We start from the raw sequence: 23152 nt of genomic DNA on the forward strand, positions 1-23152 counted from the left end.
TCACTCACAGCATTGGTAAAGCGTGTTGATGCGCTCAATGTCATTGGCACTCATGGTGGTGGCGTATCCAAACCTCATGTTGGGATCGCTCTTAGAGACGATGGTTGGTTGACCATTTTTGGAGAAGGCATAGCTTGAGGAGGATACATACACAATATGATTGGTACATGGATCTGTACACACAGTACAGACACACTACAAATGCAGGCACACGCTGTCTCTGTACTAGGATTAGGGTTATGATTAAGAAATAAAGGAACTACAGATTAGGCATTTTCTTCAGTTAACTGTTGGGGTTTACCTAAAGTCCTACTGTTGACTTAAGATTGTTGTTTTCTGTAAATGTTATATAATAACTACGAGCCACATAACATAAATGATTTATAAACTGAATACACATATGAAAACACACCTACACTTGTTCACACAAACACTCACTTGCTGTAATGCATGACAGAGTCGAAATCGTAGGGTGTATCCAAGTTGTTTGTCGCCACTTTCTCGAACTGTCGTTCCAGTCCTGCAAAGAGGAGAAAACAGAGCAAAACTATGTGACCACAGCTTTTACATTTTCACCCATTCTATTGTTCAGTAACGGAGGATTGAAATGCCTGGGCTTTTCAGGAGTTTTAGGATTTATTGTTAGTTCATATTATTGAAAGTTATTTTGCAATGGACCATGCATGGTGACCGGAAGATGCATTATTTAGGGTGAAGATTCTTTTCTCATCTGTATTGGCACAAATTCATTCATGCTTCCCAGAAGATGAATTCTAGTTATTTTGGTGATCCTCTAACTTTTAATTTAGCGCCATCATAACGCCGAGCGTTTGTCCAATAGTTACCTGCAAAACTAACGACATTATGACTTTATCATTTAGCCTTACAGAGAAGCTGGCTATTAAACCTTGTATTCGGTTTTTGCTCCTAATCTGTGACTCTTTGTCTCAAGACATATGATATAACTTTTTTGTTTTTCTGACCTGACTGAATGTTCTGGGTGAGTATAGAGATGTATGTGTCTCTGTCGGAGCGGACTTGCTCGTGGTGGAAGCCCAGAGCGTGGAGAACCTCGTGCTGCACTGTGTCCTGGTACAAACAGCCATTTTTCTGCAGGGACACTGCCTGTCCTCGTCTCTGACGGCCCAGGTAGGACCAACAGCTGAAACACATCCATGCACACAGTGAAATTATAGTAAATAAACTGTTAGTGAGTGTGCCTTTTCATGTAAGATAAGTGTGTGTGTGTGTGTGTGTGTGTGTGTGTGTGTGTGTGTGTGTGTGTGTGTGTGTGTGTGTGTGTGTTCCTACCCAGATCCAGAGTAGAAGTAGAGGTAATTCCTTTGAAAGCGTCTCCAGACGAAACGAATGCAGGTGGATGCATGGAAGGTCAACAAGCCTCTGATGATGATGTTGCGCTCTGCACTGCCTGCAAAGACAGAGAAAGAACCGACTGAACGGTCTCTCCTTAAACTGACCATACCCTCTCTTCAAGCATACCAACTCATGTCTTTATTTGCTTAGTCCATTGGAACCTTTATATATAGTGTATGTGTATGGTAAAACAGGGTTTCTGCATATTATTATCAATATAATAATCTCTTTTTCACTATGATGAAACTTTCTTATTTCTCACTGGAACCAAATAAAGCTGGTGTTTAATGTAGTTTTTTGGCTGTCAAAGGACATTGTCTGCAACCTACTGTATGAGCGGGCAATGTAGATAGGAACGTAGACCTTTGTTCCTCGTTTACGCCACTTGCAGCCTGTGGCCGTGCACGGGTCTGCATTCCTGTTGAAATTGGGCCTGATGTCGCCATGCTCCAATCTTGTTGCTGCAGAGCAAAAAAATACACAAACACTTACATGAATATCGGAACCAGGAATCTAGAGTTATACATGGGTGTTTGACATTAAACAATGAGCTAAGGCTGCAACTTATATTTTTTCTATTCAATCAGTCGGTTATATAGTTACAGTTTTTCTCAGTCGCTTTGGTGCTTTTCTCACATCACTATTAACATTTGCACAGCAGTTAGTGCATTTCTCAAAACAATTAGTGCAAACTGCAAAACCTAGTGGATAACCTGCAAAAGTAAGTCACTTGCTCAAAATGGATAGTCTATTCCTCAAAAGCAAGTATTCATGTCAATGAAACTGCCAGTGTCATCAAAATGAGAATGGCTTTGTCATGTTTTCCAATGCAAAAAAAAGGTCAGAACTCGGTGACACTAACTGAAAATGCTCAAGACAGCACTATACACTACTTGTACAGCCATTTGAAAACTACAATAAAGTTACACATTGCTGTAGTTAGGGGAGTAAGTGAGTACAAGACACTGAATACGTATGTTTCACATTTTTACTGTATATGCTCTTTGCAATTCTACAGCATTGTGCAAAAGAAAAATACACTTCAGTCACTTATTTAGAACAAACATAAAAAACACCCTTTTGGTAGAGCTGTGCACAAATGTGAACAATATACAATAACAGGACATATTGTAACTGAACATATATAGGTAAATCATTCTGGCACATCCAGATGTTCCTGTCTGTCTGGCCACATATTTTCATCTACATCACAACGGATAGTATCCCTTGCAATGCAGCGAGGAAAGTATCTATGATAAAGAAAAGGTATAACATTTGCTTGACAGAATTTGATAACTAGTTCAACAATTTTGTATGTAATGACTCAAGCAATGAAATGAAGACTATTAGTTTTATTGGGAACGACTATTCAGCATCCATAAGTATAGTTCATTTTGACTGACATGACATAAGCAAATGACAATGTTATAAAACAGCAGAGAATTGTATGAAAGCAACTGATACATGTCCAAAAGCATTTGCAATTTGTTCAGAGGAAGGAGAAATTGCTACTATGATGTGCTCAAATGACTATATGTTGCGGAGGTTGAACTAATAGAGAATTTTCATTCTGATCTGAGAAAAGCACCAAAGCAACTGAGAAAAACTGTAATAATTTAATTGAATATTATGTCAATCAAATGTATGCAGGTAGTGAAAGACTATCTGTACATGTTCCCAGCGCTATATAAGGTACAAAAGCAGATCCACACATCCGACAAGGCAAGCTGAAACCAGCAATTGTTATGATTAGGTCCTTCTTATGAATTACTTTATTGATGACTTTTATGATGATTGACATGACTAATTGATTAATTGTACAGCTGCATCTCTCGCCAAGTCTCATTGTGCTTTTGTCATCATGTATTTATATTTTAGACAGACGTGTGAGATTTTTACAAAACTTCTGACTTACATATGCCATCGTTAGCTTTTCCGATGACTTCAGAGACGCTTAAAGACATGTCTGGAGGCAAAAAAAGAAAACAGAGGACATTAGAAACAAGGAGTCGTAGTTTAACTTATTCACGTGAAATTCATTAGAAATTATTATTATTTTTAAGGAATATTCAACTCACTTCTTTGAGGAAGAACAGCAGTTGCACTCTGCAACACAAAGTAAGATTATTTGTTGTTCTTGAACCCGTTAAAAGGATTTTCTGCATTTTAATTAGGATGTTTTACGTAATAAACTCAGTTTTGAAGGAGTCAGACTTACCGGACGAATAGCCGTCAACATGAGGAGGAGAAGGGGGGATAGGACAAATGGAGTCATGATGGTGGTCTTCTTTAGTCAAAATCTGAAAATACTGTCAACATTTGAACAGGTTTTAGTTGTTATTAATAATATTGGTAAGGTAAGAACAAAACAAATAATACGAAGGAGATCAGTGTACTTTACCTGTGGTACCTGGACTCTGATGCTGGATGCAGAATGTGCTTACCTCCTCACTATATATAGGCAGCTCCCACAGGGTGTGTCTGAGCTTTCACCAATATATGTCAAACTCAAATACTTCTACAAAAGACTGTGAAAACTAGTGGTGGAGGAAGTATTCAGGTTATTTTATTTAGGTAACAGGAGCATTACCACAGAAAAGCAAAAGCAGAAAAGTGGCCCCTGCGATATTTTATTAGTCTGGTAGTTTAATCTATGAGCTAATATACATAATAAATGCATTATGTGTTTCATGTAAAATCTTTATTTGTTAAGTAACTGGAAACACTATTGTTAGGCCTACGCACAACAAGATGAATGTAGTGGAATTATTTATTTTTTTCCTGTGAAATGTAATGGAGCAGAAAGATAGCGTATCAACAAATGAAAAATACTCAAGTACAAGCACTTCACAACTGTGCCAAAAAGCACTGTTGTCTACTATGTGTTTGATTGATTCCTTGTGTAGCAATAATAATCAAAATCCGTTTGCCATAATCTTAATATTTATTGTAAGGGAATTTGGTGCGATAGATTTGAGGCTCCAAGTTATTTTCTGTCTTATTTATTATAATTTTTTTTTATCAATTTTTTATTAGTTTTTAAACATACAAAACATACAAACAACAACAACGAAGACATGACAGACCTACAAATCCCACTACTATTGGGGATTTACTATTCATTTGAATTGAAATAAAAGTTTTCTTTGACCGCTTTGAGCGCCTGCTATATGTCTGCATACCCCCCAGAAAGTAGGTAGTTGCACCCCTGTCTACTGAAGTCATTGTACTTGGTTGCATTCGATCCCTGGAGATATCAGATATACAAAAATATATTAATAAAGAAAAATAAGAAAAAAAAATCTACACAACAATGAATTACAACAACAAATCTGAAACACTGTTGTTGACATTGGGAAGTTGTGTTTGAGTCAACAATCAAGCCTGTAAAATCTCTGCTCTTCTCAGGGATGGGGCTATTTTTGGCCATTTCAAAAGATCTGACTCTTTCAATGCTTAAAAAGTCTGCAGAGAAAACTTGAAGTCAAGGGGAAGAACAGGAACGACATGTTTCTCTGACAGTTTAATCTTGAGAAATGATATGCTTTGTTTATTCACACGCAAACACATGCGATCAAAAGAATACACCTACCTACACTTTCCGCTTTCTCTGTCTGTCATTTGACCCACACTTTGCTGGTCATACTGTAGCTGTCTGTTGAGAGTCGTCTGGAAACAGCTCAAAACTTCCCATCTTGTTGCCTGGAAAGTAAGCTAAGCTAATTTTCTCATGGCACATGATAGTGCAATCAATCTTTTTAGCTAATTTCCAGCAAGGAGGTTTGTTTTCCAAAATGAAGAACTGACCCCTTTAAGTCAACATATTTGAAACTCCTTAACCTTGCTATTCTGTATGGTGTCGTAGGGAGACCCTGGACCTTCTATAAAAGCTGCGTTATATGTTCCAGGAGCCTTCGCAGAAAGTGACACATTGCTTAGAGTCTCAGAGACCACAGCATTAAAACAAGGTAAAACACATACCTTACTATCTTTGATTGGTGTTGGCGCATACTAGGGTATATCCTAAATAGATCCATTTAGATTATTGGAGTTTTAAAACAGTTTGTTTAAGTGACAAATCAAAGAAAGATGCAGGTTAACACCCTACAGCATTACATAGGCTATACAACATTTGAGTGTCATCTTTATCTAAGGGACGAGCAGAGTTGTGATGTAACGGGGAAACAACTATTACAATTATTTACAATATTACTATTAGAAATGCATCAGGTGGTGTGTGGGACTCTAAACAATGAAGGTAAACTTTAAGCAAGCAGAACCTGTTCACCCAAAAACATTCTTGTGTCTCCACTCATGTTTGTCCATCCGACAGAAATATGCACCTGTGCAATGATTCTGTCACTTTTATACGCTCATCACTCATGTCAGTTGAGTCCTTTCCATAGAAGATCATCATGCGAAGCAGAAAGTCTTATTGTTGGAAACAAGGTGATGAGGAAGTCAATCAGAATGTCTAGGAACTTGAGAATGAACCAGAGTGACGTCTGCATACAACATAACTCAGACTTGTGTTTGACATTTAGGCTTGACTTTAATTATATATTTTAAAGCACAAAATGTTCTCTGAGGCTTTCGGGGAAAGAGGTGTGGCTGCATGTTCTTGGTGGGTGCAAAAAGGTGACATGTATCTGCTTCGTGGTTCAGACTTGTGAAGCTTAGGCATACCTTGCTGAGACTTTTAATGTATTGTTTGATTTTAAATTGCCCAACAGTATCCTGAAAAATAGATAGACATTTTCACAGAAAGAAATAAAGTTTTATTTATGACACATTTAAAGTTGAATTCATAAGCCATTGACAATAAGAAAAGCAAAACACAAGGTTTTAAATTCAACTCGTGGAGTCCATGCTGGCTAAGGCAGTGGTGGAGGAAGTACTGCACTTGCCTTACTTAAGTAAAGTTACTTTAAAGCATTACAAGTCTATTAATGAGAAATACTCACATAACGCAGGTATCAACATTTAGTTAACTGACTATGATTTATTTGTGCTACTATTATTTTTTTACATTTAAGTATTTATCAGTATCCTGTCAACTGACACTTATGACAACAGTTTAGAAAACATGACAAATATTAGCATAAATCTGATTCATTTATTTTATAACATCAGGAATAGTCCATAGATATTATAAAAATAAATGTGTTGATTTCTGTCAAACTTTTTTTTATACCTGAGATACGTGGGTGTATTTTGCGTATTAACATTCCTCCAGTGCTTTCGCTATAAGATTAAAGCAAAGCTTCAAAGTCTTCCACTTCAAAAAGTAGAAGAACAACAGGGGGAGCACAGTATCAAGCTACAATTTTTATACCACAAAATGAAAAACGTTTTTTGTTGACTTATTCCCACAAGTCAATTTACTCCTCACTAGTTTCAGTTTGAAGTAACTAAACAGGTTTTGACCATGATTTTGAGGCCCGAGTTTCTGGGTGAGGTAGGATGGTATACAGTATTTACTGTAAAACTGAGATTGTCCAAAACTGAAATATAGCAGAATGGGTAATTAGTTCACCTGTGTAAAATATTAAAATTGTTCTGGCCAGTGACCATTTATTATCTTAATGTAACTTAATAGTCAATGCTAATTAAGCATAAATAAACTGTTAATGTATTGCCAATTTCATTCAATGTAAGAATGATCTCTCTATTTTTTTAAAACACCTCCATTTTTATCAATTAAATTGTGTTGCTTCCACTATTTCTCCCGTCTCTCAGTTTTTTCTCCGGAGCAATAAGATGCACTAAATCTCAATTTAGCCTCCTTTAGGTTTCAGAAGAGATCTCATCAAACTCTAATATAATTCTCAGAGTTTCTCAACTGTTGTGTCTCTTTGTGATCTCAGGCAGAGAAATCAAAGAGATCTCTCTATGAACTCAATCTACTCTCAGTTTCTGCACCTCATACTAAGCTCAGATGGAGCAAATGAAGAGTTCTCCACAAGCACTCATTGAATTCTCAGACTTATAAGAAAGTTTAGGTTGCTTTTGAGGGTTGTTTGTCTGTGGCGAAGTGGGTAATGTGTTAGACCCACAACTGAAAGGCCGGTGGCTCAAGCCCTGTATCCCGCCACATGTCGCAGTGACCTGGAATATGACACTGAACCTTGAATTACTATGTGTGTGTAAATGGGAATACATGTTAAATGATGGTAATTGATAAAGATTGGGATGGAATTAACCTTTTATAAATAAAGGCAAAAAATTATAATTTGATTTCTTGTTGACTTTCTTTTCCAAAGTAGAAACAAAGGAGCTGTTAATAACACTGAATTGAGAAGAGCAATTCTAGTAACTCTGTCTCACCTATTTCTCCTAGTGAATTTTAGGAGAAACATATGAGAAACATTTCAGACCAAAAAGAGACTAAAAAGAGGCTGAGATGAGAATCTCAAATTTGTCTCCTGATCTGTAGAAGAGCAAGCTTTGAGCAGTACATTTTTCCTCTGGGTTGTGATGTCAAGAGCTGTACAGAAAAAATTGCTCTGATGCTGCAGGCAGGGCCGAACAAACCATCAAAAACAGCCTTTTGTGTAGTTAGATTTATTAGGATTCAAAATATTTAATGCATGTTTCAAAGTAAAACGCTGATGAAGGGTTGAGTGTTTGATGCTTTCACTTCCAAACAAAGGTTATTTGAAAAGCTTACTGAGTTTCTCATTAACTGCAGTGTTTCTGGTTCAGCAGGTTACAAGTGATGGACACGTACAATTATGTCACAAGGTCTGTACGTTTGTCTCCAAAGTACATTGCATTCTAAATGCTTATAACTATCAATACCAGAGTGTGAACACATGTTGGTGCATGTGTATGTGGGTGTTTGTTTGAAACAAAGGCACGTGTGTGTGTGTGTGTGTGTGTGTGTGTGTGTGTGTGTGTGTGTGTGTGTGTGTGTGTGTAATCCAGTGTGGGTATGTGAGTAATTTGAATTCTTTCTTTTGTGTGTATACCTTTGGTTGTAGTATGCCACATGCCCCTATGTGCACATGCTAATGTTATGCAAGAACATGTGACAGGAGTCATTAAGGAGTATGTGTTGCTCTGAGATGTCACAGGAATAAAAGGTTTGTCAACGGAGCTTCTTCTCCTAAACAATACCTAAACACACCTGTCTGTCACAGTCAACCTGTGACTGACAGGTGTGTTGTTTTTTGTTGACACACGGTCCAGACATGCTTCCAGTTGCAGTTTTGTGACGCAATTACATTTTGCTCAAGTATGTCACACACATGTGAATTATGCAACAGCATGTTTCAAGTTTCTTCAGTTGTGGAACTATCATAATAATTTTGAATTATCATTATTTTTTCTATAGGGGAGAACGGGGGAATCTGAGCCACCCCGCTGTATCTAGGCAACGGAAAACATTTGTGGTCATATGAGATATATGTTTTCAAGCCCCTCTCATTTCCCCATGGCCCTGAAAGAGAGGACCTCATGGTGCTGTGGTAAGCATGTTTTTTTTCACCAAAATAAGTATTTTGCATGTAAAAGTAAATGTCTTGCTATCAACTTAATCAACTGTTGTGCCAAAGCAAATGTCTTCACGTAGAAAAACTTCCATCATACGTGTTGATGAACTACCAACATATAAAAACCATGTGATGATATTAGCTAAAGATTAGCCTGTAATGCTAAGAGAGGTAGTTTTTTCTCAAATTGTGGTGGTGGGGGAAAGTGAGCCAAATGCTGTGGGGGAAAGTGAGCCACTGTCTCACTTTCCCCCACCATGAGGCACAAGTTAAGTTTAGTCTTAAACATATTTGAATGTAATATTACATAACATATGTTTTATTTTAATGTCATACTCATTGTAGAAAAGCCATCATGCCAAGGAAATACACCAGGAAGACGACCTGGGGCAACCACACGGAAAGAGCACCTTCTCATCTTTCCCTGTAACCTTCAGGGTTGGAATGTAGAGTAGGCCTAGTTGTAAAGTATGACAGGCTGATGTTATAATCCAGTTGGGTCTTCTCCTGTGTTCTGAGTCCCAGGCTGTTCTCGCTGGTTCTGATTTTCCTATGCTTTGACCCCCAGACACAAGCTGGCTCTAAGGGTCCTGTGTTCTGACCCCCAGACTGTGTTCTTGTCACAACTTCAGCCAGTATTTAGTTTGTTTTCATATGTCTGTTTTCCTGGTTTCCTTTCTAACTCATGTCATTTCAGACCCGGCCACTCCCTCCTGCTCTGCACTCCCTGTTAATTACATTCACCTGGTCTGCCCCACACTCACCTGCTCCTCATCAGTTAATCAGCCCCAGTATATATCTCAGTTCAGTTCCCTCAGACCCTGTTTCCACCTGGCATTAATATGTGGTTCTGAGGAATCCGATCGTTATATGTAAATGTAATATGCTTGTTCACACCTGGCCTTAACAATGCGTCTTCTATGCGCGTTTGCGATCCGGATTCGAATTCCCCGCGCTGTATGGAAATCAGCTCGTACATCATTTCCGCTTATACACTCCATCTTCAATGTTTTCTGTTTTCTGTTGTCTGTTTACCTGCAACGGTGCGCTTTTATGACGTGAATTGTCGCGTGAATGAGTACGCGTTTCCGCCCAGTCACTCGCCGCAGTTGAGTGGGCGGGGCCTAATGTGTATGAGATGCGCATACGCGTTTCCACTGTTAATGGGTATGTGGATAAGTGGTCTCAAACCACCTCCGAATGTGGATAATTTCAATGCGCATTCAATGCGCATTGAGCGTGTTTCCACCTGTAGTTAGCGCGATCGGATCCTAAAAACCACATATTAATGCCAGGTGGAAACAGGGTCTTAGTCAGTTGCCAGAATGTCAGATGTCCTAGTGTGTTCACCCAGCTTTCCAGCATTCGGATTTCATCCTGTGTTCCGATCCTGCTTGCCTGTTTGTGTTTCGACCTGTCTTTGGACTTTCCCTTTTGCCTGCCCCAACTGGACTTGTTTGCCACGCTGTCTTACTACCTCGTTTGTCATCCACTTCATTAAAATCTATTTTTGAATCTGAACTGTTTCCTGTGTCCTGCAATTGGGTTCTTGTCTGTCTTTCCCTGAAACCCTGACAGTTTTTTTTTTTTAAGATATTTTTTGGGCATTTTTATGCTTTATTGATAGTGCAGAGAGACAGAGGTGAAATGGGGCAGAGAGGGGAGTGACATGCAGAGAACGACCGCGGGTGGGAATCGAACCCGGGTCTGCTGCTGGGCCCGGCCCGGTAGGGGGACGCCTTACCAACTGAGCTAAAGGGGCCCCCTAACCCTGACAGTTCTAATCTAACTGCTTCTATCTTTCATTTGAATCTTATTAAAACCTTTTGAATTATAAATGTTGTATTTGATTTTGTTCAGAGTTACTTTCAAGTGTTTAGAAAATTTGCTTTGTTTAATTGACCAAACCCCATCATTCTTTTACTAGTCCGACATTAGTTCTGGAATGTGTGGCTAGCTTTCAGGATTCTAACTGTTACAAAATGTGTTATGGTAGTTTCGGAGTAGAAAAACTAAGTGGTTCACTTTACCCCCTTGATTTTTTTGGTCTGTCTCAGTTTACCCCACAGCTGGGGTAAAGTGAGCCACGGCCCTTTGTCTTGAAAAAATTCTGCTAATGCCCATTTCTAGGAACACCCTGAATTAATGGGAAATGTGTAAATTTGAGTAATAAATAATTTTAGCTCGCTTAGAGGGGAGCAAATCTAAAAAGTGGCTCAGATTACCCTGTTCTCCCCTATTTGTCGTGCACATAAACACAATCTGTTTTTTATTTGAAATGACAATGGTTATAAGTGCTGAAGATACAAATCTCAAACAGCCTGCAACTAATTGGTATAGCCTAGTCTATGTTGTGTTGGTTACATGGTCATTGCATTCTTGAAGGGTTACACTATGCAGTTCCAGTGGAGGGGGATTTGTTTACATTTGCAGAGCCAGTAGTTAGTTTACAAAACACATTTACGCTACATGGTATTCTTAGTATTGAATAATTCTATCTTTATTAATCAATGATTTCCAGGCGCCTGGAACCAACACAAGACTAGAATATGTCTTAAACAAAACGGTGGGCCCTACTGCTGTAAACAAAAAGCAGTGAAACATTATCTTTTCAGGTAGTTTCCTAACTTCAAACACTTTTCCAGGGGTCAATTTTTCCTGTGAGGAAAGTATGTTTATTCAGTTATGAGAATATATCTTAGAAAATGTTCACTTCTCTGACACATCCAAAGTAACATTTATGCTATTAAAAGTTCAGATATAAACCAACTATCGTGATACAATTCAATGGGAGAAATACAGTGACTTGTCCTACCACATACAGTAGCCTACTGGAAATCAATACAGTTGAACGTATCTCTCATACTTGGAGTGCCCTGCTCTCTGCTGGCCTTAAGGGTGTATAGCACTTGATACTAGTTCAAGGTAAAATCCAACTCTGCAAAGAATTCATATCGGATTAAAGCAATCATTTGTGATGGCTATTGAATAAATGAATGAATAACAATATTATGTTTTCAGGTGAATCCATATATTATTTTCAAATCAAAGGTCTGTACATACGTGACATTAAAATCAATTTATCATGAGCAAAGAAACATGTCACCTCAAACACAGTGTAATGTATTACTTGTTTTTGCTAAATGTGTTTATTTAATAAAACAATACAAACCACATTAAATACAAGTTGATCTTATCACGGAAAATATAAGGTCCAAGTAAATACTAGGGAAAGCTTCATGACATTACTTATAGGTGGAGTCATCAATTCTAGAGAGCATTTGTCAAAATCACTTGTCAAAATCAGTGAATATCTCATGATCTGCTACCTGTCTGTACAGTCTGTGCGCTGAAAATTAACCCAGTGTTAATACACAGCCTAGGCTCTGTAAACAGGTACATAATCAAAGGGGCTTGTACCAACTTAGCTAGCAACTGTGCTACAGATAGGTGAATCACTATGAAAATAGAGCTTAAATGTGTTTTTAGTAGGAAGTGCGACAAATTGATGCCAAATTCTTGTCAAGCCAAAGGATAAACCGATCAGTAGCCTATATCGATAGCATTGCTAGCTACGGTGGTAAAAAATAATCAGCAATGACAGGCTATGACTGTGTTGCTGTTCAGACTTGTAGATACATATTTAACTTTACTTCACAATGAATACACATTTTCAATGCTAATAAGTCAATATAAAGTTATCTCATTGAGACACAGGGTCATCTTAAAATAGACATGTGAGATTACAACAACATAAAGTTACAGACATGACATTTTCATGATGTGTCTTGACTGAGTTAACATAAGTAGTTCCCTGCAGCAAGCAATTAGCTTCACCTATCAACACTTCATGGCAATCAACACATTTTTTTATATACAATATACAGTACATGTGCATTGTCCATAGCCACTGTGTTGTGGAAGCGTCTACCTGCATCTTTTGGAGCTTCTCACTCAGTGCTGTAGGCTAGATTGTTTTAAACTAAGGCACGTTAGAAAGCAAAGATTATTCTCACAGTGCCTGCTTTGTTCAGGTGAAACAGTGGATTCGCTGAAGTCAACAGATTATAGTGTCTTTCACTACAACCTCGGGAGATGGGCCAATATAAATCTCTCCAGGACTTTCGTGATGTGGGTTGTTAGAATAACCGTTATATAGTCATTGGTAGCAGATAGAGAACACTTGTGAGGCACTGGATCAAGACAAAATGTTGACCTTCAGAACCCTGGGGACTGACACAATATGGCCCTGCAACCTTGTTCTGGCGCAATCTCTTAGCTGCACATTCACCTGACTGCTGGAAACAGACCGGTGGGTGAGGGAGGTGGAGTGGGGCTCAGTGTTTACCGTCTTCGGTGGAGGTGTTAAAGAGGCTATTTTGAAGTCCATGCTGGGGGTTGAGGGGTGAGGCGAGGCACAGTGTGAGTCCATAGACTCGAGGGGTAAGAGGTCTGTTGGTCTAAGTCTGTGTGAACAGTATCAATATTTCTTGAATGAGCTCCAATTATAGAGACAAATCTCCATTGTGTCTTTTCATATTCCCTATTTACGAAATATCACAATATCATAAAACAGAGATTTAGATTTGTTTTTGTTTTAACGTGTTGAAACGTTTATTGCTACACATTAGGCCTGTCTCTAGGCATACCATATCGCTGCAGCATCTATGTAGGATGACAGACAAACAGAGGATGGTAACCATGTAGAGTCTGTTCCAAACTCACACTCTGGTCCAAACCCAAATGCAGGGTAGAGGGGCCCAGTGAATGTGGAATGGAAGGTGTGGATGTGGATCTGGTTGTCGGAAGACACCATGGAGGGGAGACAGTAAAAGGACACAGTGCCAGCAGGCCAGTCCACATACACTGCTACTCCGTTAGAAGCAGAGGACCGGGGCGTAGCTATGTCTTTTGTTACGTTATTGTGCCAAGCAGTGTAACCCTCAGGAGAACACATCAGACTCCAGGACTGATTGTTGCATCCAATACAGCTGTCATTACCGTCTCCTTTCCTCTTGATTCCTCTGTATGTCACTCCTATAGCAACCTTCCCTTTCCACTGTACCTTCCAGTAACTGCGTCCAGTCAGACCTTCGCTACACAACAGCTGTTTCCATCTGTCAAATCTCTCTGGATGGTCAGGATACAGCTGCTTCTCTTTCACCACCGTCACTCGTCTGTTGTGGTCAGATATTAAGAGGTTTTTGTGTGCTGTGTTTGGGTCCAGTTGAGGCTCACAGAAATCTGATGGAGAAAATGAAACACAATATAGCAAAATTTGGAATCTTACAAACCTTTTTTGTTGTAGATTTTGTGATGTCTTAAAATATTTTCAGGCAGGGTAAAGTCATCTTTCTACATCCATACCTTGCTACATCCATGACAGAAATAGCAATAGAAAATAGCCAAACTAATGGACACAAGCGGGATTAGGATTAGTGCTTCTCTACATGTTGTTGTCAGTGTGTTATGCCTATGTCTAGAGGAAAAGAGGAACAATTGAAAAGTGTAATTTTTACTCCCTGACCCCGAAACCAGCAGTGTTTCAAGTATAATTATTTATACTATATAATAATATAGATGTATTTATACAAAGGGAGATAACAAATTAAAAACTTTCAGGGTGAACCCAATGCCAACACAATTAAACAAACAACAAAAAGTGCCGACTACTAGGTCAGGATAAAAGCTTTAATAACTGTTACTTGTCTGCAGCTTCATATTGTTCTTAGAAGTTTAACTTACACCTGAGGGGTGATGGTTTCAGCCGGCATTCTCCACAATGATCGATCCTGTAGAAGAGGTAGAGAATTGAAAAAAACAAATGAACGGAGATATAACAATTTCACACACATATATTTTAGGTTTTCTGTATACTGTTTATATAATACAGTTATATAATCTGCTCTACTTGAGAGTTTTCAATTTCCAAAGTGGGTTATCCAGCCCAGCGGACAACAAATTCACTCCTGATTCTCCTGGATGATTGAAGCTCAGGTCAAGCTCTCTCAGGTGAGAGGCGTTGGAGTTCAGAGCTGAAGCCAGAAAAGCACAGCCTTTCTCTGTGACAAGACAGTAGGGCAACCTACCAACACATACACAAAGCTTCATGTTAGATTTAAACCTTTGTTAATCATGTTTATACAGAAAGCTACTGTTTGAGAGTTTGGCCTTCAAGCTTAGCTAATTTTCTTCCGTGACAGCCAGGTACACCATCTGTCTGAGGGCAAACCCTGAACCAAGCTTCATTTGAAATTGCTCCACCCATTTTAGCATAAAATATACTCTCTACAAAAAATGGAGACCCAGTGATTCAGTCTGTAAAAATCACTTGCTAGAATTCAGTTGATTGCTAAACACCCTTTATCATACTTATGACGAATGGTGTTTTATCACTTTTAGCCAAAAGAAGAGAAAACAATGGTATATCTCATGTATATTAAAATAGTGGTTGCATCATCATTATTGTATCTAAAGTCAGATATCTGTACTGAGGAATAATGTAAATCTGAATGGTTATAAATAGTTATTGATACTTTTTTTATTCAACAAACACTGACCTTAGAATCTCCAGTCTACAATGTGGACGCTTAAGACCAGCTGAGAGCAACATTACTCCTGTATCTTGCAGGTCATTGTCACTCAGGTCAAGCACTTTCAGAGCACAGTCCTTGAAGTTGAAAACTGAATTTAGAGCTTCACAGCTTCTCCATGAGAGGTTACAGCCACTAAGCCTGAAGAAGAAAGACAAAAGTTTGAGTTTGAAGTGTGTCCTTGTTACTGAAAGTGTTCTTCCTTGAAATGTATCATATTCAACACATGTTATGCTTCCATGTATCTGTACACTTACAGTGATGTTCTGGATGCTTTGACTACTGGCAGCAGCCACAGGAGACCCTCTTCTGAAGCAGAGAATTCCTTCAGGTCAAACTTGTCCAGATCCTGTTGTGATGACAGTAGGATGAAGACAAGAGCTGACCACTGGGAGGGAGAGAGTTTGTTTCCAAAGAATCTTCCAGATTTCAGATACTGTTGGATCTCTTCCACTAGAGAATGGTCATTCAGCTCATTCAGACAGTGAAACAAATTGATGTTTCTCTCTGGAGAAGGATTGTCCCTGATCTTCCTCTTGATGTACTGCACTGTCATCTCTTTCACCTCTTGTTTATTTACTGGCTTTTCCAGCAGGCCTCTCAGAAGTGTCAAATTGGTCTCCATTGAAAGGCCAAGAAGGAAGCGGACAAACAAGTCCAGGTGTCCATTTGGACTCTCCAAAGCCCTGTCCAATGCACTCTGGTAGAGGTGGTAAAAGTTAGATTTATGCCATAATGGCAAAGGTTGTATTTGAGGAAACAGCCTTTTTTTAAGTAGATTGACACCAGTGTTGATGAATGTTAGTAGGACATAGAGAGCAGCCAGAAACTCCTGAATGCTCAGATGGACAAAGCAAAATACCTTGTCCTGGTCTAGCCCATGCTCATGTTCGAATATCTCTGTGAACAAGCCTGAGTAGACAGAGGCAGCTTTTATGTCAATGCCACACTCTTTCAGGTCTGCTTCGTGGAATATCTGATTTCCTTTCTCGAGCTGCTCAAACGCTAGCTTTCCCAGAGTGAGAATGGTCCTCTTGGTGTTTGTGTTCCAGACTGGATCTGTCGCAGCACTGCTTTGATACTTTACATTCCCCTGTTTGGTCTGAACCAGCATAAAGCGGATGAACATCTCAGTGAGGGTCTTGGGCAGCTCTCCTCTCACTCTGGTTTCCTCCAAAACTGCTGCACTGATCCAGCAGAAGACTGGGATGTGGCACATAATGTGGAGACTTCGTGATGTCTCTATGTGGGAGATGATTCTGCTAGCCTGCTCCTCATCTTGGAATCTCGTCCTGAAATACTTCTCCTTCTGTAGGTCAGTGAAGCCTCTGACCTCTGTCACCATGTCAACGCATTCAGGAGGGATCTGATTGGCTGCTGCTGGTCGTGTGGTAATCCAGAGGCGAGCAGAGGGAAGCAGTTTACCTCCTATGAGGTTTGTCAGCAGCACATCCAATGAAGTCGACTTTGTGACATCAGTCAGGATCTCATTGTTTTGGAAGTCTAGAGGAAGTTGACACTCGTCCAGACCGTCAAAGATGAACAGCACCTGGAACTCTTCAAACCTGTATATTCCTGCTTCTTTGGTTTCACTAAATACATGGTGAAGAAGTTCCACTAAGCTGTACTTCTTCTCTTTCAGCAAACTGATCTCTCGGAAAGTAAATGGGAAGATAAACTGTACATTGTGGTTGGCTTTGCCTTCAGCCCAGTCAAGGATGTATTTCTGTGTTAGGACTGTTTTTCCTATGCCAGCCACTCCCTTTGTCACCATAGTTCTCACTGGTTCATCTCTTCCAGGTAAAGATTTAAAGATGTCCTCACATCTGATTGTTGTTTTTGAACTTGCCGGGTTTTGAGGTGCTGCTTCTATCTGTCCGACCTCATGTCGATCATTGACCTCTCTATTCTCTCCCTCTGTGATGTAGAGCTCTGTGTAGATCCGATTCACAAGTGTGGGGTTTCCAGCTTTGGCTATTCCCTCAAACAAACACTGAAACTTTTTCTTCAGGTTAGACTTTTGTTCACGTTGGCAAATCATAGCAAGAGTTTCTGAGGAAAACAACAGATACCATCAGTCAATGGATGTTGAGGATGCTGGTTAAAAAATGCTGCTCAGTTACTCTCATTTGATAACTAAATGGTGAAAACTATTCATAAATATAATCCCACATGGACCACTAAATATTTTGAACAGATTATAAAACATTGCTAGGCAAATATTTTAAGAAGCAATATGATATTAATTTTTTTTTAAGATTCTTTTTTTGGAACTGACCCGGGCGGGAATAGAGCCCGGGTCTGCTGCGGGGCCTGGACCCAGGGGGGGAAGCTCTGACCATTGTGCCACGAGCGCCCCCGCAATATGTTATTCTTAAAGGCATCTTACTGCTCTGCAGAGTGTCAGCCAGCTGCTCCTGCTTTATTTTCCTCAGGAAGTTGAGTGTGATCTTCAGAAATGCATCTTTGCTGCTGCGTCTTTGCCCTTCTTCTTCTTCATCATCTGTGACTTCATAATCTTCTCTCATCTTCTCTAAACATTGTGGACTAAGAACTTTCTTGAACATCTTCAGCTCGTTCTTCACAAAGGACAGAATGTTCTCTTCAAGAAGCTAGAAAAGCAAAGTGTATCACCTTAGATGTTTTAACAATGATTGACACAAACAAAGCCATCATTGGGGTTGGGGGGGGGTGGAGTAGCAGAGAAATTACATGTAATGCAATGACCTCTACTTCTCAAAGGTAATGATATATGAATATGTGATCGCAACTTGTTTCCAAGGCCAGAAACCAAAACGCTGTTATTGCAGGTCACACTGTCAGTCTGTCACACTGTTGTTTATCAGCTTGAGGAGACTGGAAAACACCTGCATCCTTGTGACAAGCCACTTGGAACTCAGCCAATGCATGAACAGTAACTGACTGGCATGACCTGGAGGTGTGAGCAAACAGGTTTGAATGTGTGGGGCTTTCCTAACAGCAGAACTGCTGAAGACTTTGAGTGAGTTGTAAAGCTGAAAGTGTTAAACACTTTTGTGAATTCAAATAAAAAAAAAAACACAGCATTCATTTTCACTGATGCATATGTAAATCTAGGGCACACAGTTACATTTAAAGTGGCTCCAAAGAACTTTCAATTTGTGTTTTATTCTAGCGGCCCCTTTGGACAATAGTGGTAGTGTTTTTATGACGCCGACTGTTCTAAAGGTCTTCTCCTGGGTGAACGTTTTGCATACCCGGACAAAGGCATTAAGAAAACTACTGTATATAAAAATAACATTCTTTGCCCCGATGGTCTCGTTTGCTGTAACATGTTATTGATGATCATCAGAGGAAAACTTTGACTGTTTCAGAAATATTTAAAAGTTCCTCGTAGCTACTTTACGAAAACAACAATTCAACATTTTCACTGTATTTGGTCAAATGTTTTTCGTACCGTGAAAATGGAGTCAAATTTTGTTTTAAGCCGTGTTTTATGGCCAGGCCGATCACTGAGAACCTCTGACCTCTTCCTGTGAGCTCTGTTGATCCAAAAAAATTAGGTAATTTCAACATTCTCACATACAGTATGTGCACATACAAAAATAAACTCAGTCACTCATTGTCATTATGAATCCAACCATTATCTTAACCCACAGCCAGCCTCTAGCAAGGGGTTGGAGCCTAGGTCCCAACTACAGGAGTATAGAGTGACCAATTTACTGAACCTGAGTGTCTTTGAGTTGTGTCAGGAAAGGCATGCAAGTTTTCAAAAGAATGCTGAATGTCAGGTGCCTTCCAGTAACTGACATCAAAAACAATACAGCTCTTTCCGTAAATGGTTTCCCTGACGTCACCTCAAGCATTCTTATCTCCCCCCCACCCCCCACAAATTAAATTCGAGGAAATATATTTCATATGTAAATTTCACAATTCTGACTTGAGCTCAAATATATTGACCTCTAAGTGCTTGTCAGTAAAGTTACACAGTAACAAACATTGTTTCTGAAGAAGCAGGCTCCATCTTTGACCACAATAGGCTTTTCCTTAGACCAGCCATACATCATGGACAGCTGAGTCTGATCCCTGCTGCTTCAATTGGTTTTGACACAACATACATTTTCAATGTTACAAGTTCAGGTTGTGAACTGAATTAAAGTCCCACTTCACTCAGAGATGTGTTTTAATTTCACATAATGTCTTGGATTCAAATCTGTTGACCTATCAAAGAATAACAAAAGCCAATTTTAAAGAAATATTCAACATATTCACCTGGGTGCAGGAGAGCCTGGTCTTTCCTGGTTCACATCTCTTGAACACAAAATAAACATTCAACATTCAATTTGAGCCATAGAGACCCCTTTTCAGAAATATTTTAGGAAGTTTACATATAATTTTGTGCTTTGAATAATTTGCAAAAGTATAAGACGATCAAACAGCACACAACATCAAGCAATGGTGATATAATAACAGAGCCCAAAGATATCAATATATATTACATGTGCTCATCAGAGTGGCCTCCATCCTTGAACTCAATGGGTTCACTTTTAGACCGGTCAGTCCTTATGGACACACAGCTGTGTGCAGGTAAGTCTGGCCTCTCCTGCTTCTCGAGGCTTCAACACAACATAAACAGTATAAGTCCATTTTAAAGCTGAACTCTGAGATGGTGAACATAAATAATAAACAGTCACAGAATTTCAGAAGATGTGTTTATCAACAGTGGAATACTAAGTACGTTCACACATGTACAAGTGCTGTACAAAATAATGGTTAATGCACTTTACCTGAACATTTCCATATAGGCTACATTACACTCAATACTCCTCTACATCTTAGGGGAAATACTGTACTTTTTCTTAGATTGTGTGCTTGAAACATTTGATCTATTTATAAAATATGAATTATTACAGATTAAACAACCTAAATGACTTGCTATATACAATAAATAACACATGGTAAATTCTAATATGCACAAAATGAATTTATGTATTCAATACATTATTTTCATTAATGAGTACTAAAGTACAACTTGCTGATAATACTAGTCACTGCTCATGGAAACACATCTGGGTACAGCCGGGTCGGGGCTCTCCTGCTTCACATGGCTTCAACACATAATACACATTCAACATTCAATATTACATGTTATGAATTGAACTTTGGTGTTGTTCATATATGTACAGTATCTCACAAAAGTGAGTACACCCCTCACATTTCTTCAAATATTTCATTATATCTTTCCATGCGACAACACTGAATAAATGACACTTTGATACAATGTCAAGTAGTCAGTGTACAGCTTGTATAACAGTGTAAATTTACTGTCCCCTCAAAATAACTCGACACACATCCATTAATGTCTAAACTGTTGGCAACAAAAGTGAGTACACCCCTAATAAAAAATGTCCAAATTGGGCCTAAAGTGTCAATATTTTGTTTTGCCATCATTATTTTCTATCACAGCCTTAACCCTCTTGGGCATGTAGTTCACTAGAGCTTCACAGGTTGCAACTGGAATCCTCTTCTACCCATTCATGACGACATCAAGGAGCTGGTGGATATTAGAGTCCTTGCGCTCCTCCATCTCCCGTTTGAGGATGCCCCAAAGATGCTCAATAGGGTTTAAGACTGGAGACATGCTTGGCCAGTCCATAACCTTTACCCTCAGCTTCTTTAGCAAGCCAGTGGTCGTTCGGAGGTGTGTTTGGGGTCGTTATCATGTTGCAGTACTGCCCTGCGGCCCAGTTTATGAAGGGAGGGGATCATGCTCTGCTTCAGTATGTCACAGTACATGCTATAATTCAATGAACTGTAGATCCCCAGTGCTGGCAGCACTCATGCAGCCCCAGACCATGACACTCCAACCACCATGCTTGACTCTAGGCAAGACACACTTGTCTTTGTACTCCTCACCTGGTTGCCGCTCCACACTCTTAACACCATCTGAACCAAATAAATGTATTTTGGTCTCATCAGACCACAGGACATGGTTGCAGTAATCCATGTCCGTAGTCTGTTTGTCTTCAGCAAACTTTTTGTGGGGTTTCTTGTGCATCATCTTTAGAATAGGCTTCCTTCTGGGATGACAGCCATGCAGACCAGTATGATGCAGAGTGCGGCGTATGGTCTGAGCACTGACAGGTTGACCCCTCACCCTTTCAAGCCCTTCAGCAATGCTGGCAGCACTCATACGTCTATTTTCCAAAGCCAACCTCTGTGTAAGACGCTGACCACGTGCACTCAACCTTCGTAAACTGGGCCGCAGGGTGGTATTGCAACATGATAACGACCCCAAACACACCTCCAAGACGACCAGTGGCTTGCTAAAAAAGCTGAGGGTAAAGGTTATGGCCTGGCCAAGCATGTCTCCAGACCTAAACCCTATTGAGCATCTTTGGGGCATCCTCAAACAGAAGGTGTAGGAGCGCAAGGTCTTTAATATCCACCAGCTCCTTGATGCTGTCATAAATGGGTGGAAGAGGGTTCCAGTTGCAACCTGTGAAGCTCTAGTGAACTACATGCCCAAGAGGGTTAAGGCAGTGCTGGAAAATAATGGTGGCCACACAAAATATTTACACTTTGGGCCCGATTTGTAAATTTTTTCTAAGGGGTGTACTCACTTTTGTTGCCAGCAGTTTAGACATTAATGGCTGTGTGTCGAGTTATTTTGAGGGGACAGTAAATTTACACTGTTATACAAGCTATACACTGACTACTTGACATTGTATCAAAGTGTCATTTCTTCAGTGTTGTCCCATGGAAAGATATAAAGAAAAATGTGAAGAAATGTGAGGGGTGTACTCACTTTTGTGAGATACTGTATATATTTTAACAGCTTGGACCCTCAAAATCATGATAATGTATCACCACACACATTCAAAGGTAAAACATTCATATCAACAAATCAATTTCACATAATGTCTTGAACTCAAATCTGTTGACCTAGCAAAGAATAACAAACGCCCATTTTAAATAAATATTCAACATATTCACCTGGGTGCAGGAGAGCCTGGTCTTTCCTGGTTCACATCGCTTGAACACAAAATAAACATTCAACATTCAATTTGAGCTATAGAGACCCCTTTTCAGAAATATTTTAGGAAGTTTACATATAATTTTGTGCTTTGAATAATTTGCAAAAGTATAAGAAGATCAAACAGCACACAAAATCAAGCAATGGTGATATAATAACAGAGCCCAAAGATATCAATATATATTACATGTGCTCATCAGAGTGGCCTCCATCCTTGAACTCAATGGGTTCACTTTTAGACCGGTCAGTCCTTATGGACACACAGCTGTGTGCAGGTAAGTCTGGCCTCTCCTGCTTCTCCAGGCTTCAACACAACATAAACAGTATAAGTCCATTTTAGAGCTGAACTCTGAGATGGTGAACATAAATAATAAACAGTCACATCATTTATTTTTTAATCTTACCTGTTAGCAGTTGGTCTGTCTGTCATGTTGAGTGACCTCTCTTCAGACAAATTCATAATGGAGCGGACACGTTTATAGAAAAAAGCTTGACTGAACCCTCATGGCAAGGACTCCATAATAATCAACACTATCAGCAGTATGTCACATACAGTCAAACAGTTTACCATAGTAAAGTTGCCTTCATTTCTAGGAGAGGATTCTTAGCTGCCAAATTCACATCTAGATCAAATTTTAAAAGCAACCTAGATAGACATTATGACAGACAACACTCCT

The 23152-nt window shown here is 39.4% G+C and overlaps 2 protein-coding genes across 2 annotated transcripts; both read right to left on the reverse strand.

The window, feature by feature from the left end:
- LOC307251475 (hatching enzyme 1.2-like) lies at positions 1-13299 on the reverse strand (the record flags this gene model as incomplete). Its single annotated transcript, XM_080028846.1, has 8 exons — positions 1-133; positions 439-520; positions 984-1162; positions 1312-1429; positions 1704-1835; positions 3290-3340; positions 3593-3683; positions 13159-13299. 8 exons carry the CDS (start codon positions 13297-13299, stop codon positions 1-3), a joined length of 927 nt encoding a protein of 308 aa, XP_079884972.1.
- On the reverse strand, positions 12089-22905 carry LOC307251486 (NACHT, LRR and PYD domains-containing protein 3-like; the record flags this gene model as incomplete). Its single annotated transcript, XM_080028853.1, has 12 exons — positions 12089-14111; positions 14613-14659; positions 14779-14952; positions 15428-15601; positions 15718-17512; positions 17850-18072; positions 18897-18981; positions 19712-19750; positions 19939-20055; positions 20485-20547; positions 22663-22779; positions 22880-22905. 12 exons carry the CDS (start codon positions 22903-22905, stop codon positions 13507-13509), a joined length of 3465 nt encoding a protein of 1154 aa, XP_079884979.1. The 3' UTR covers positions 12089-13506.
- Positions 22906-23152: the final 247 nt, after the last annotated feature.

This window comes from Ammodytes marinus (genome assembly GCF_949987685.1).
Source record: "Ammodytes marinus genome assembly, chromosome: 1".
Lineage (NCBI taxonomy): Eukaryota > Metazoa > Chordata > Actinopteri > Uranoscopiformes > Ammodytidae > Ammodytes > Ammodytes marinus.